We start from the raw sequence: 12420 nt of genomic DNA, 5'->3' as shown, positions 1-12420 counted from the left end.
CTGTCAGAGTGGGCCTTAACTGGAGGAAGGGGGCGATAACTAAAGAAAAACTGCTTGACCGGGAAGGACAGGCTGAGTTCCTAGGAGTAGCAATAATAAGAGTAGAGTTGACAAAATATAATCTTACTTAGGCTAAGACCTGATCTGGAAGTCAGGATGCTTGTTCCTTCAGCTAAGACTTGATTTAAAGGTCAAGATGTTTGTTCCTTGAATGAATGCCTTATGGCTTAGGATAACATCTGTAATACCAATCTTGAGTTGTCTTTGCAGAACACCTGCTGCTACAAACCTGCTTTGAAGTTTGCACACCCTCAGACTCAAAGGAACCAAGGAGGATCTTAGCCGTGATTTTAAGCTTTCAGGGAGTCTGGAGACATAAAGGTCCTTTAGCTACCACAGGCTTTTGTGAATAGCCATCCAAATACATACTAATCTTTAACACTGTGATCTTTGGCATGAGAAACTTCTTAAGTCATCTGGGTAGCAGATGAGGAACTCTTCTTGGTTCCGTACCACTTTCTCCCTCTGTCAGCCCTTCCCATATCTAAAATACCCTCCTTTTCTATCAACACTTCTATTTCCCATTTAAACAAACCTAATCACTTCAATTCTTCCTCATTTTCTATTCCATTTTAGGAGACATCATCATTTAGTACACTTCCTCTATACATACTCAAGTTTTAAAACAACCACCTTAAATGTGCTGCCCAGATGTGAAATGTAAGATATGAGATGCATTCTGAGCAAACGAGAGCAGAATTATCATCTTCCTTAGTCTGGACGCTATGATTTTATTAACATAACCTGAGGCCAAACTAGTATAAATATAGGCTAAGTCACACCATAAGCCCTTATTGATCTCTCTATCCACTAAAACCCCTAGTTCTTTTTCAGATTATCTGTTACACTAGTAGACAAATATGTTTAATCTTTTAGAACCAGAATTCAGGACTGTACATTTATCCGGCATTTAATTTTCAGATTCTTAGTTTCTATTAAATGATCAACCTACAAGAACTTTTCAAATCCAGATTCATTATGTGACCCTTCCCATTTGGAGAAAACTGATAAGCTTGACTCCCTCATGTTCATCAAAGCTGTTGATTAAAAGGGCAGCCAAATGAAACCTTCTCTCAGGAAGATGCTGATCCATTAGTCACCTACCTTTGGAAGCAGGTATTCAGCCACAATCCAACTAAATATAAAACAACTTATCCCAAATTTCTCCTTCTTGATTATAAGAAACCAGGAAATATCTCTGTGATACTGTGAAATATTATTCGGTCTTTGTCCCCATCCCTTTCCTGGCACACAACTCCTAAAATCCTTAGAATCTCCAAAATGCTGCCTTTTTGTATGCTAAAGAGTTGACTAATGGCTGGCAGCCCCTAGGTAGCTTCAAGATGGGGACTGGTCACAGGAAAGACCAAAGAAGGACTTTTAGCCCCACCCCCAACCTCTGGGGAGTGGAGAGAAACTGAAGGTCAAGTTGATCACCAGTGGCCCATTATTTAATCAATTATGCCTTCCTAATGAGGACTCCATGAAAACTCAAGAGGCCTGGGTTCTGGGAGCTTCTGGATAGCTGAATACATGGAGGCTCCGGGAGGGTGGCATTCCTGGGCAGAGCATGGAAGCTCTGCACACCTACCCACATACCTCACCCTATGCACCTCTTCATCTATATCCTTTGTAATATCCTTTATAATAAATAGTTAAACGTACGTAAGTGTTCCCTGAGTTCTGTGAGCCACTCAGCAAATCTATTGAACACAAAAGAGGGGGTCTTGAGAACAGGTAAAATAACCTAGCGCTTGCATCTGGCATCTGAAGTGGGGGGCAGTCTTGAGGACTGAGCCCTCAACCTGTGGGATCTGAAGCTATCTCCAGGTAGGTAGTGTCAGAATTGAATTAGAGGACACCCAGCTGGTGTCCGCTGGAGAATTACTGGCTTGCTTGCTGGTGGGGAGAAACCGCTACACATTTGATCACAGAAGTCAATGGTGTGTCTCCTGTGTTGATGATTGTGCTGTGACAGAGCAGAGGAAAAAACACTGTGAATTTGTGTTTTTTCCTCACTCAATCTTGCAGGAATCCAATAAACTATCTCAAATAGTCTATCATTCTTGTTGCAAAATGTTCAGTTGGTTTGATTTGTGTGTTCATAATGAACCAAGTGGATTCCTTTTTTTCCAAGAGTTTAAAATCACCTGTGCAAAAATTTATTAGAATTTTGCCTTGAATTGCCAGCGGGTGCATCGGCCTATAACATTCCAGGATCAACCTACTCCATCTTTTGAGAAAATCCCTGCTCTTCACTTGCCTGGCACCTTTTGAGAAAATCCCTGCTCTTCACTTGCCTGGCACCTCTGCTTCTTGTTTCCTCACAGTACATGGGGAATACAAAATTGCATCTGCAAGTGCTTTCAGCATTCTGCCACATAATGTAAGTCTAGAGAGTGGATTACTTTTAAAGACTGTGAGGCTCTCTTACTATCTTGCTACCTATCAGCTTTGTCTTAATTTTCATTGTCACCTCATTTCTAGCTTGACATTTGTCCCCCTAATAAAGAAAACAGAATAAAGGTGTTAAAATTATATCACGTGCCTCAAGAACTTGCTGTTGTCTTTATTCCGAACACAGTTTTAAAAAAAGACACTTTTCTCAATCTTAACTCTTTTTAGAATTTAACTTTCCTGACACTCTTTCAACAGATCCGTGGCTCTTGGATATGTGTCCCTTCCTTTTATCTGTCATGCAGGTTTTTTAAAAGGTTTGTTTTTTTATTAAAAGACTAATATATACATATTATTTTTAATATAACTGTAGCATATATAGGATAAAAATAAAGGCTCCCACCCCTTGTTTCAATTCTGTTCCCAGAGACTTGGCGTAGACTTCCAATTCACACACATGTCTTTTAAGTGAAACTCAAGAGCACCCTGTAGAGCCATAATACTTTGCCTCTTCTTTTTTCTTTTTTATTGGGTTTTTATTCTTTACGATTATATCATTAGAACTGGGAGCCTCTGGTCTCTCTTGAGCCATCCTCACCTACACAGTTGTCAGATGTAGAACTTTTAGAAAATTCTTGAGTAAAGAGAAAATCACCAAAGTACCTCAAGCCTATGTAGTCTCTAAAAGAAATCTTTTCTGTTGCATAATCTGTTGTGCCTCTAAAAGAAAAACCCTTTGGCCTTTAACATTAAATTCCTACAAACACCAGGTATTTTTCCTTTATTGCCAAGAGTTTAGGGAAAAAAAATGTTCTTCAGCTTTCTTCTGTTTCAGACACTGGCCTTCAATAAGGGGTGTGGGGTGGGGGGAATCATCAAGTAATATTACGGCAAAAAAAATACACTCTGAGGTTTATAAAAGCAATGAATATTTCCAGTATCTATACTCAGATTCCATGTGTGTATTCATTTGTCAGGTATTCCAGCACTTATTCAGACCTTTCATGCCTAGGGTGTAAAAGTACACAGTTCTTTCCTGCAGGATGATAATAGTCTAGTGGGAAAATAGGCAGGAGAACAGATTATTAGGCTGCAGTGTATTAAATGCCATAGAAGACATTTAGATACACAGTGGGAATATCCATATCATGAAAATACTCAAAAGAGTCAGATTTTACTGAAAATTGAGTTTTAAAGGACAGGTAAGAGGCCTGAGAGGAAAAGTTGGGGAAAGGGACACTAGAAAGTCAATGGTCAGAAAAATCACCAGTCCCACTGGGAACTGCTCTAAAATACAGTCAATCTATGTAACTACATACAAGGGCATAGACGTGTTTTTCTTTTACTTCTACTCAGACACAGCCAGGAAAAAAAATATGCCAATATGTTTTTATCTATTTTATTCATGCAAAACTCAGTGACATTATTATCTGTGTACCCACAGCTCTGTGTGCTACCTATTCTATAATACTTGGCACATTCTAGAGTCCTCACATCAGGTGGGTTGTGTACACATTTGCCTCTCCCACTAGTACTCAAGCTTTACGCCAAAAATAATAAACTCCTCTCTTGTTTTTATATCCTTCACATTACTTAACTCCTGAGTAAGGGCTCAATAAATCCTACTAAACTCAAATGTTACCTGACCACCATTCTATAAAGGACCATCCATATCTGACCAAACCAAACCACTACCACTAACCACAAAGTTTACTCACCAAACAGTGGACAACACAGACATTTTTGGGATTCTGTAGCAGCCAGTTATACATATTCCGACACACAGCAAAGAGGTTATGCAGACTGGGAGCCTGCCTGATGGGCCAACTGCATTCTGAGACCTAAGGGAACACAGCAAAAAGAAATGAATCCTCCCAGCCATTGCCTCTCCATAAGCAGGTATCACACCAAACAATTCCACATCCTCTTTTAACATAGCCAGGAAGAATTGAGAACAGGGTCCAAATGCAGAAAGAAGAGGTATTTAACACACTCAATTTTTTAATTAAATTAAAGAATTCTGTTTTAGTAAAGGTATGAAAACATATGTTAAAATACATTTTAAATTAAACTAGATCATTTAAACTACATATTTGGATTTTCTTCTATTCTGTGAAATTACACAGAATTTAATTTCTATTGAGTATAAAATGTTTTGACCTGCCTACCAGATGTTTAATTGTAGGATTAGCTTATAAATCCTACAATATCCCTAATTTTATCTAAGCCCTCATGATAACATGAAAAGTACTACAGAGTGAGCCAAAGGCAGGCATGTGCATGGATCTTTTTTTTTTTTTTTTCTTTTTATGAAGGGACACAATTCACAGGGGCAACCTTTGGCATTTTCATTCATTTAACACACATATTCATTTAACACATTATAAAGCCTCAACTCTGTTCTAGGAATGTTGCTTGGCTCTAATCCGTGCAACAATCACACAAGACAGGTACTCATATGATCCCCATCTGCAGATGAGAAAACTGACTCTCAGAGGTTGCCTTGTCCAAAGTCACACTGCTGGTCAGCACCAGCACTGCAGCCCAGGTCTTCTTGAATATACGAATGTACTTAAAAAGTTCATGGGAAAATAGAATTTAAAAATAATGCAAATCTTTCCATGAATTTTTTGAAGTACCCTCATAAATCATTGTGCTATACCAGCCTATTGGTTGAGATTATCATTTGCCTCAAAATACTAGGTACAAGCTCCAAATGATTAGATATTTACTAATTTAACAAAAAAACAATAAGGAAAAGCTTAGATTTGGGCAAACTTCACTACCTCCTTAAGCCTTTCTCCATAAAATGTGGTAAATGGTACCTATATATATTCCTCACAGAGTTGTGGACGTTACATGAGAATCTACTTCAGGGGTTTAACTCAGTATCTGAAACACACAAAGTGATCAATAAATTTAGCAATTTTTTTCCCCAGGCAACTGCCAATGCAAAGTACAGAGGTCAGATAGAACCAGTTATGTTCGAAAAAAATGAATGAATCCTTGTTTGTCAACAGTGCAGAGTGAAGGACCCAGAATGATCCAGCGCCTTGTTAGGGAGCTGGAGAATATTTAAGAAGGAGAGCAACTCTTAGATCTCCATTTTCCAAAGATCTCTCAAGCTCCAGCATGGAGAACGGAGGTGAATGACAAGAGACTAAAGGCAGGAAGACCAGTCGGAAGGTTGGTGTGGAGTTTATGGAAGGGATGATGGTGCAACTGGGTATTATAAGATTGTTGTGAGAATTAAGTAGCACAACACAAACACAGTAAGTGCTCGCTTACTGTCAAGCTGTATTGAATTAACTGTTGATATCTGTCTCCCCCTCTAGACACTGGGATGCATGAGAAGAGAGACATAACTTATTTGGTTTTGTAACCCCAGTGTCTATGTGTTACTCTTGTGGCAATTGCTCAGTAGGTATTTGTTGAGTGAATGAATGAGTGAAAGAATAAAGGAATGAACCACATTTGGCAATCTCTTTGTAGTAAGATTGTCTACATGTACAATATCTTGAGGAAAGAAAAGGTGAATCAATTTTGTTGTTTTTGTTATTATTTTAGATTGCAACAGAGTAAAAATATAGGAAATTTGTTTTCCCAGGCAATATATTTTAAGGTTTTAAAAACTGTATGTTACACATACTTACCCCAAATGTCAATATCTATAATGACCCTCGGCTAAAAGTTGGCTAAATTGTTCTTAGTACAATAGGCTAATAGCTCCAGAATCGTTAAATCAATCAAGCAAATAATATTTAAAGTACTCCATAATTACATATTTACTGGATATATAATTATACACCATTAAGCAAACATACAATTAGAATTTTTTTTAAAGCATGTGCTCTGTCTAAAAGGGGGAAACATTAAAGGATAAGCAAAACCAAAAATAAAAATAAAAGCAGAAATTCAATCACTGCAAGCTGTTTTTGTAGCTCTCTGGGGTTCACAGCTTCATGGAATAAGCACAATCCTTGGGTATGTGACACTTCACAATGTCGTCTCCGGTGTCCCTGAATAAACACCATATGGATTACAAGGCTGCCATGATACCCCCCGGTGGGAAAAGAGGCCAAAACATCACCAGGGCTGGATGCCATTCAATTTTCATCTCTCCATCACCCGCAGCACAAGACAGGATGGCAGAAGCATCCCACTTGCTGAGCATAAGCACAAAAGACGCTACAGAGAATCAGACTAAAGTGCCATATCCAAACTTTTAAGAATCTCACACCATTTCTGGAGGCCAGGGGTATTTTGGTCAATCATTTAATTGGGTTATGTTATTAATACCAATGTTTTTTTTTTTTTCTTTTCTGTGACCAGTAAAGGGATCGCAACCCTTGGCTTGGTGTCACCCGCACCACGCTCAGCCAGTGAGCGCACCGGCCATCCCTATATAGGATCCAAACCCGCGGCAGGAGCGCCACTGCACTCCCAGCACCTCACGCTCCCGAGTGAGCCATGGGGTCGGCCCAATACCAATGTTAATCATACCTACCACTGACTGAATGCTGACTCTAAGCCAGAAACTGCCATCAAATTTATTCCTTACAACAAACCTAAAGAAAAATTTTCTAAGAGTACTTATACAACAGGTGCTCTTATTGTCATCCCCATTTTACGTAAGAGAAAACTGAGTCCAAGAAGAGACAAAGTGACTTGCCCAGGAAGAAGAACAGCTGAGATGTGAATGTAGGGCAATTTTTAAAGTTTAAAATTTGTGCATATTACATGATTTCATCCCAATAAAAAAATAATAATAATTTGTGTACTCCACATTATACTATGCTGTTTGATGACTGATTATTAACAATAATCCCATCTTGCATTTGTGGGGTAGTTACAGCTTCAAGTGATAGCTGTATTTTACCAAGGTTAAGACATTCCATTCATGGAAGACTTCATAACTAGAATGTGAGAATCGGGGGTTTACAGTCTGGCTCAGAGGCCAGGGATTGTTTTTCTACCCAATTGTTTCCTGCCCTTACACTGGTGCATGCTGGCAGAGGGAGAGATGGAGTATGAGCTGCGAGGTCACTCCTCTGCAGCCAAACTCCCTCAGCTACCTCGAACCAAAGCAGAAACAGCAGACAGATATAGTAACCTCTCTGGTGAGCTCTGGAAAGAAAAGAGGGAAAAAATACTGACCTTCAATCATGAGCCTTTTAAGAAGCCCAAGTTGATAATATATTTTCCAAAAATCAAGTTGTTCTCAAAGGGAAAGAAATCCTACAAGATGATGTGGTTTAGAAATAGTCAACATGAAGGAACAGTCTGAAAGATCCAGCTGGGCTACTGGTTTCTATGCTATTAACAGGGCTCCTTCATCATACTGTCCTTCCTGGTTGGGCAGAGGGAGGGGGGTCAAAGTAGCACCGGAATAGCATTAGTCAGAACTTAAGAACTTTAGGGCCAGCTTAGACCTGGTCCTAAGGTCTGTGTCCATTCACCCAGTTCTCCATTTATTGCCAACAGCTATGCCAACACATGTGTAATGCGGTGGTTCCTGATATTCTGGGCCGTAGCTACAAACCTTCTGTGCAGAAATTGAACCAGTGTACACACACACACACACACACACACACACACACCCCAGTGCATGGGTACAGTGTTCATGCTGGAGATGGTAAAAAAGGTCTGAGTATAGATATGGGAAATGGTTACACAACATTGTGAATGTACTTAATGCCACTGAATTGTACACTTACAAATGGTTAAGATGATAAGCTGATATTACATACATTTTACCACAAAAATGTTTTTAAAAAAGTGGAAGCAGATGGTTAAACTCTCTGAAGCCCACCAATAGATCTCAATACACAATGGGTCTGTGGGTCTTTATAACTCAGATTAAGAACATGTGGTTTAGATGATACATTTCATTGGTCTCCAGGACTTCACCATCAGCATCAGTACTTTTATACCCTTAAGGTGGATACTGGCTATGAAGAGTCAAAAAAAAAATTGACATTATATACCTCCTAGGTAGGTATTCTAGCACCTCTCTTTGAGTGTGGGGTTATCTGCCATGTACTGTTTTGGCTTGGATCCTCAAAAAGCAAAGGATCCAAATCAAAACAGAGACTAAACAGAGAGTCCTATTGTAACATCCTGTTACATATGCAAACAATTAGAAAACTGCTACGTGATTATTTCATGATTCCTGTCAACCCATGATGCTTCTAAGCCTAAAAGCTAATCAAAATACAGAATGATGACCCTCAGCAAAATAAAATCTGCCTGGAAACAGCCTCTCTGCCATCATCACTTGCATACCCACATAAACAAACAACCACATAATCAAAGTGTGAAGTGACTTAATTCAGGTTTCAAGGTACAGAGATACACAATGTAGACAGAGCTAGGCTCCTGTGAGCCTGTAAATAAAACCAGTCTCATGTTTGGTCTTTTCCAACACTGGTATGTATGGAAAACTCTGTCATCTACATTTATTAGAATAAGGCTTAATTGCAGACCTAGCACTCCACTGAACTGGAAGGAAGAAGAAATGGTTCTAGTCCCTCATGGACTGGAAGGTGAGAACCAAGAAAACTCTTCTAAGTAATACAACAATGAGATACAAATCAATTCGCAGTGTTAGTGCTGGGTAGAGAAAAGTCTAGGGGCTTAAAAAGAGATGTGCATATCAAAAACAGAACTAAGATGAAAATTCTAAGGCTTTGGGACTGTCTTCCTGAGATGCAACTGAGGGTTGAGGGAGACAGGTCAGAGGGTCCAGTTCCACTCTGACAAGTTCTGGGACTATTCGGGAAGGACTAAAGATGTAGTGCAATCCTGTGTTTTAGGGGAAAGAATTGGAAAAGCCTTGTGGCATCTGGAAATTCTTCCCTATTGAAGTTAGGCCAACAAAGAAGGAAATGGAGGGAATGCAGCATGGATAGCTTTTTGGGGAGAAGGAGCATCTCATGCAAAGAGATGGCACATGTGTATGTGCATGTGTGTCTGTGTGTATATGTCTGCATGTGTGTGCGCACATGTGTATGCATCCCTGATTGGAGCATGGAGTTTTCTGAAGAACAGTAAACTATAAAGCTGGAAAGGCAGGTAGAGACCAGATCATGAAGAGCCACGTAAGACACATGCTACAATTCACAGGGACAGAAATGACCCCACTCCTTTCACCTATACAAGCCTTACTCTGCTTTAAGGTCCAGCTATCACTGCTACCTCCCTTCACTAAACTCCCTCAGCAGGTATTGTAAATATCATTTGCACTTGCCTTTAGAATGTCCTGGGTTCTCTCCCTAACTAGGCTTAAGTGCCTTGAGAACACGAACCAAATATTTTTTATATGTACAGTGTCTAACAATTATTGACATATTCATTCTTTTAAGAAATATTTATTAGCCATGCCAGGCATTGTTCTAGGTATCAAATAAAATAAACATGTTCCCTGCTCTTAGAAGACAAATGAGAGCAGACCAGTGTAGTACTCAATATTTAATTCCTCGTTCCTCGGTGAACTACACCCAGTCACAAAATCTTTTGTTACACTAATAGATGCCTTTCTTTAAAGATATCTTTATAGAGATTGCTTTTTGAAAAAACTGTACAAACAGACATCTTCACATGGGTGAGTGTTTCTGTGATGATATGATAACTTTATTTATATATTGTATATTTATTTTGGAAGGAAAATGTTCTAGACTATCACAGTTCTTTCAAGATCAAATAAAATTTCTAGGAATATTGTGCGGACCGTTCTACAGTCCTTCAATAATGAAAATAATGGCACTAAGTCTCTAAACAACAACAAAAAAATCAATTCAAAAGATTTGCATTAGAAACAGAATATCTACCCACATTTTTATTTGATGTTAATTCTCTTTCTCTGAATTAGGTAATAGATGGAATAAGAGTTGGGAGGTTAGCTTACTACAGTGGATTTTAAAGAGCTGCATTTAAAATCTCCATAATTGCCATATAGACCAGCAATTTAGATCAAACCATTTCAGAATAGTTTTCTCAGTGCTTCTCAAAGAGTGGTCCCCACAGCAACAGCAGGAACAGCACCCAGGAAGTTGTTAAAAATGCAGCTTTTCGCCCTCCCCCTGTCCTGCTGAATCAAAAATCTGTGTTTAACAAGCCCTCCAAGGGATTCTGATGCACACTAAAGTTTTGTTCTCAGAACATGCTGAAAAAAACAGTCTTTAACAAAACTCTCCCATCTCTTATTGAACATTAAGGCAGAAAAGGGTCTTAGAAAGCATGTAGACCAACGTCCTTATGTGTTTTACAGATCTTGAAACTGAGGCCTAGAGATTATCAATGGCAACTGGAATTTGGAGCAAAATATACTCCAGCATCAAAACTGAGATTCTAGATACACAACTCTGACAACCAGCTATCATTTTGCATATCTGAAATCATTTCACTTTTAAAGGGTCCATGTGAGAAAGCCCTTTCTATTTTTTAAAAGACCCAGAGGAAGCTGCAGAATCAATCATATCTAAAGGCTAAGTCAAAAATATCTGAAAGTGTTCTTGAAAAAGAAAAGGCTTTATTTTAGTGAGTAAATCAAGAATTCAGTGGCCAGAAATATCAAGCTCCACATCAGATTCAAACAGAAGCCAGCTCTCATAGTTCCTTAACCAGCCTGAAACTAGGAATATTTTTCTGCCTAGTATAAAAATTCCTTAAAATGATAATTCAGCTTTTCCAAGTAATACTGTCAGCCCAGGATAATAGTTAATAACACAAGCCTTAAGCCACTTACTCGTTGTGTGGTCTTGGGCAAGCTACCTTACCTCTCTGTGCCTGTTTCTCCATCTACCTCAGAAGACTGTTTAGAGAATTAAATGTGAAACTGCATGTAAACTCCTCAGCACAGTATAAATGCTCTGGTAATGTTGACTGTTGCTCTCACTATTATTAATATTAGTAATAGTATTACCAAACCTATGGTGTGGACTGTTTACATGCTGCCCTTCACTTGCAAAAGAGGCAACTTTATTGAATGTCAGAAATATATTCCCATTAATACTGGTGTGTCTCTACTAGTCTAGACACACTGCTTCATTGTGATGCCCAAGTAGCAATAAGAAAGAGTGAAAGGCATAATTAGTGTTACAGTACAAGGGTAGCCCACTCCCCTACACAGCAATTCAATCACCAATTTGAGCCACATGAACAATGTGCCAAGGAGCAACAAGCCACCAGGATTTGAGACCCCAACATAAGATGCACAAAACACTGACAGATATAAATATTGTCCTCCAAGGAAAATCTTCAGAATATCTCATAAGAGACTAATAAATATTTTGTGGATAGAAATGTCCAGAGTTTATAGTTTTTCAGATTCATGTGCCTAAGGGAAAAGCCTTTGAGGATATTACTTAAGAGGAAAAATACCCTTTTATGTCTTTAACAGTGCACTTCCAAGGCTAAAATTCCTTACCCGGCTGTGAAACTTGGCAGTTCGATAAGACTTGGGTGACAGATTGTACACTGTGTAGTGGTCAAGATGTCTGGAATCCAAAAAGCTTCGAATGTCATCAACCTGATTCCTGAATCCTATGTCAACACTGTCCAGAGGAAAGGACATCACTAGGAGAGGTCACATGGAAAGAAAACAGGTTAAACAAGTCTGCTGTTGCAATGGGCAGCAACTGAAAACTGAACCAAAGAGAAATTAATAAACATGAGAAACTTACCAATAATTCTGGAGGTAACATAAGTGAAGTCTAAATCTCCCTTTGTATAGCTAAAAGTGAGACAGGAAAGGATACTCATTAAAATTATTCAATTATGCCAAGATTTCTCTCTCTCAATCACTTCACATCATGAGCTGGGATACTTCTGTCCAATAGGCATATTCTGACTGCCCTCAAGTCCTTCTCTCTAGCAAGGAAAAATTGTTGGGAGAAGACAGCCTACACCTTGGGGGTATAAATATACCATCCAACAGGTGCATACCAATGCCTTTGTAGATGC

General features: G+C 38.9%; 1 protein-coding gene across 3 annotated transcripts in view; it reads right to left on the bottom strand.

Moving 5' to 3' along the window:
• The window catches only part of DNAJC6 (DnaJ heat shock protein family (Hsp40) member C6), a 134690-nt gene that overhangs the window by 36508 nt on the left and 85762 nt on the right, over positions 1–12420 (bottom strand). For all 3 annotated transcript variants that reach the window (XM_063104275.1, XM_063104278.1, XM_063104276.1), the window contains 3 exons: positions 12141–12190; positions 11885–12033; positions 4176–4298 (listed from right to left, as the gene is read on the bottom strand). In XM_063104275.1, the coding sequence (XP_062960345.1) occupies positions 4176–4298; positions 11885–12033; positions 12141–12190 (322 nt within the window). The remainder of the gene's footprint in view (positions 1–4175; positions 4299–11884; positions 12034–12140; positions 12191–12420) is intronic.

This window comes from Cynocephalus volans, chromosome 8, assembly GCF_027409185.1.
Source record: "Cynocephalus volans isolate mCynVol1 chromosome 8, mCynVol1.pri, whole genome shotgun sequence".
Classification (NCBI taxonomy): Eukaryota; Metazoa; Chordata; class Mammalia; order Dermoptera; family Cynocephalidae; genus Cynocephalus; species Cynocephalus volans.
This window is presented reverse-complemented; position numbering and strand designations above follow the sequence as displayed.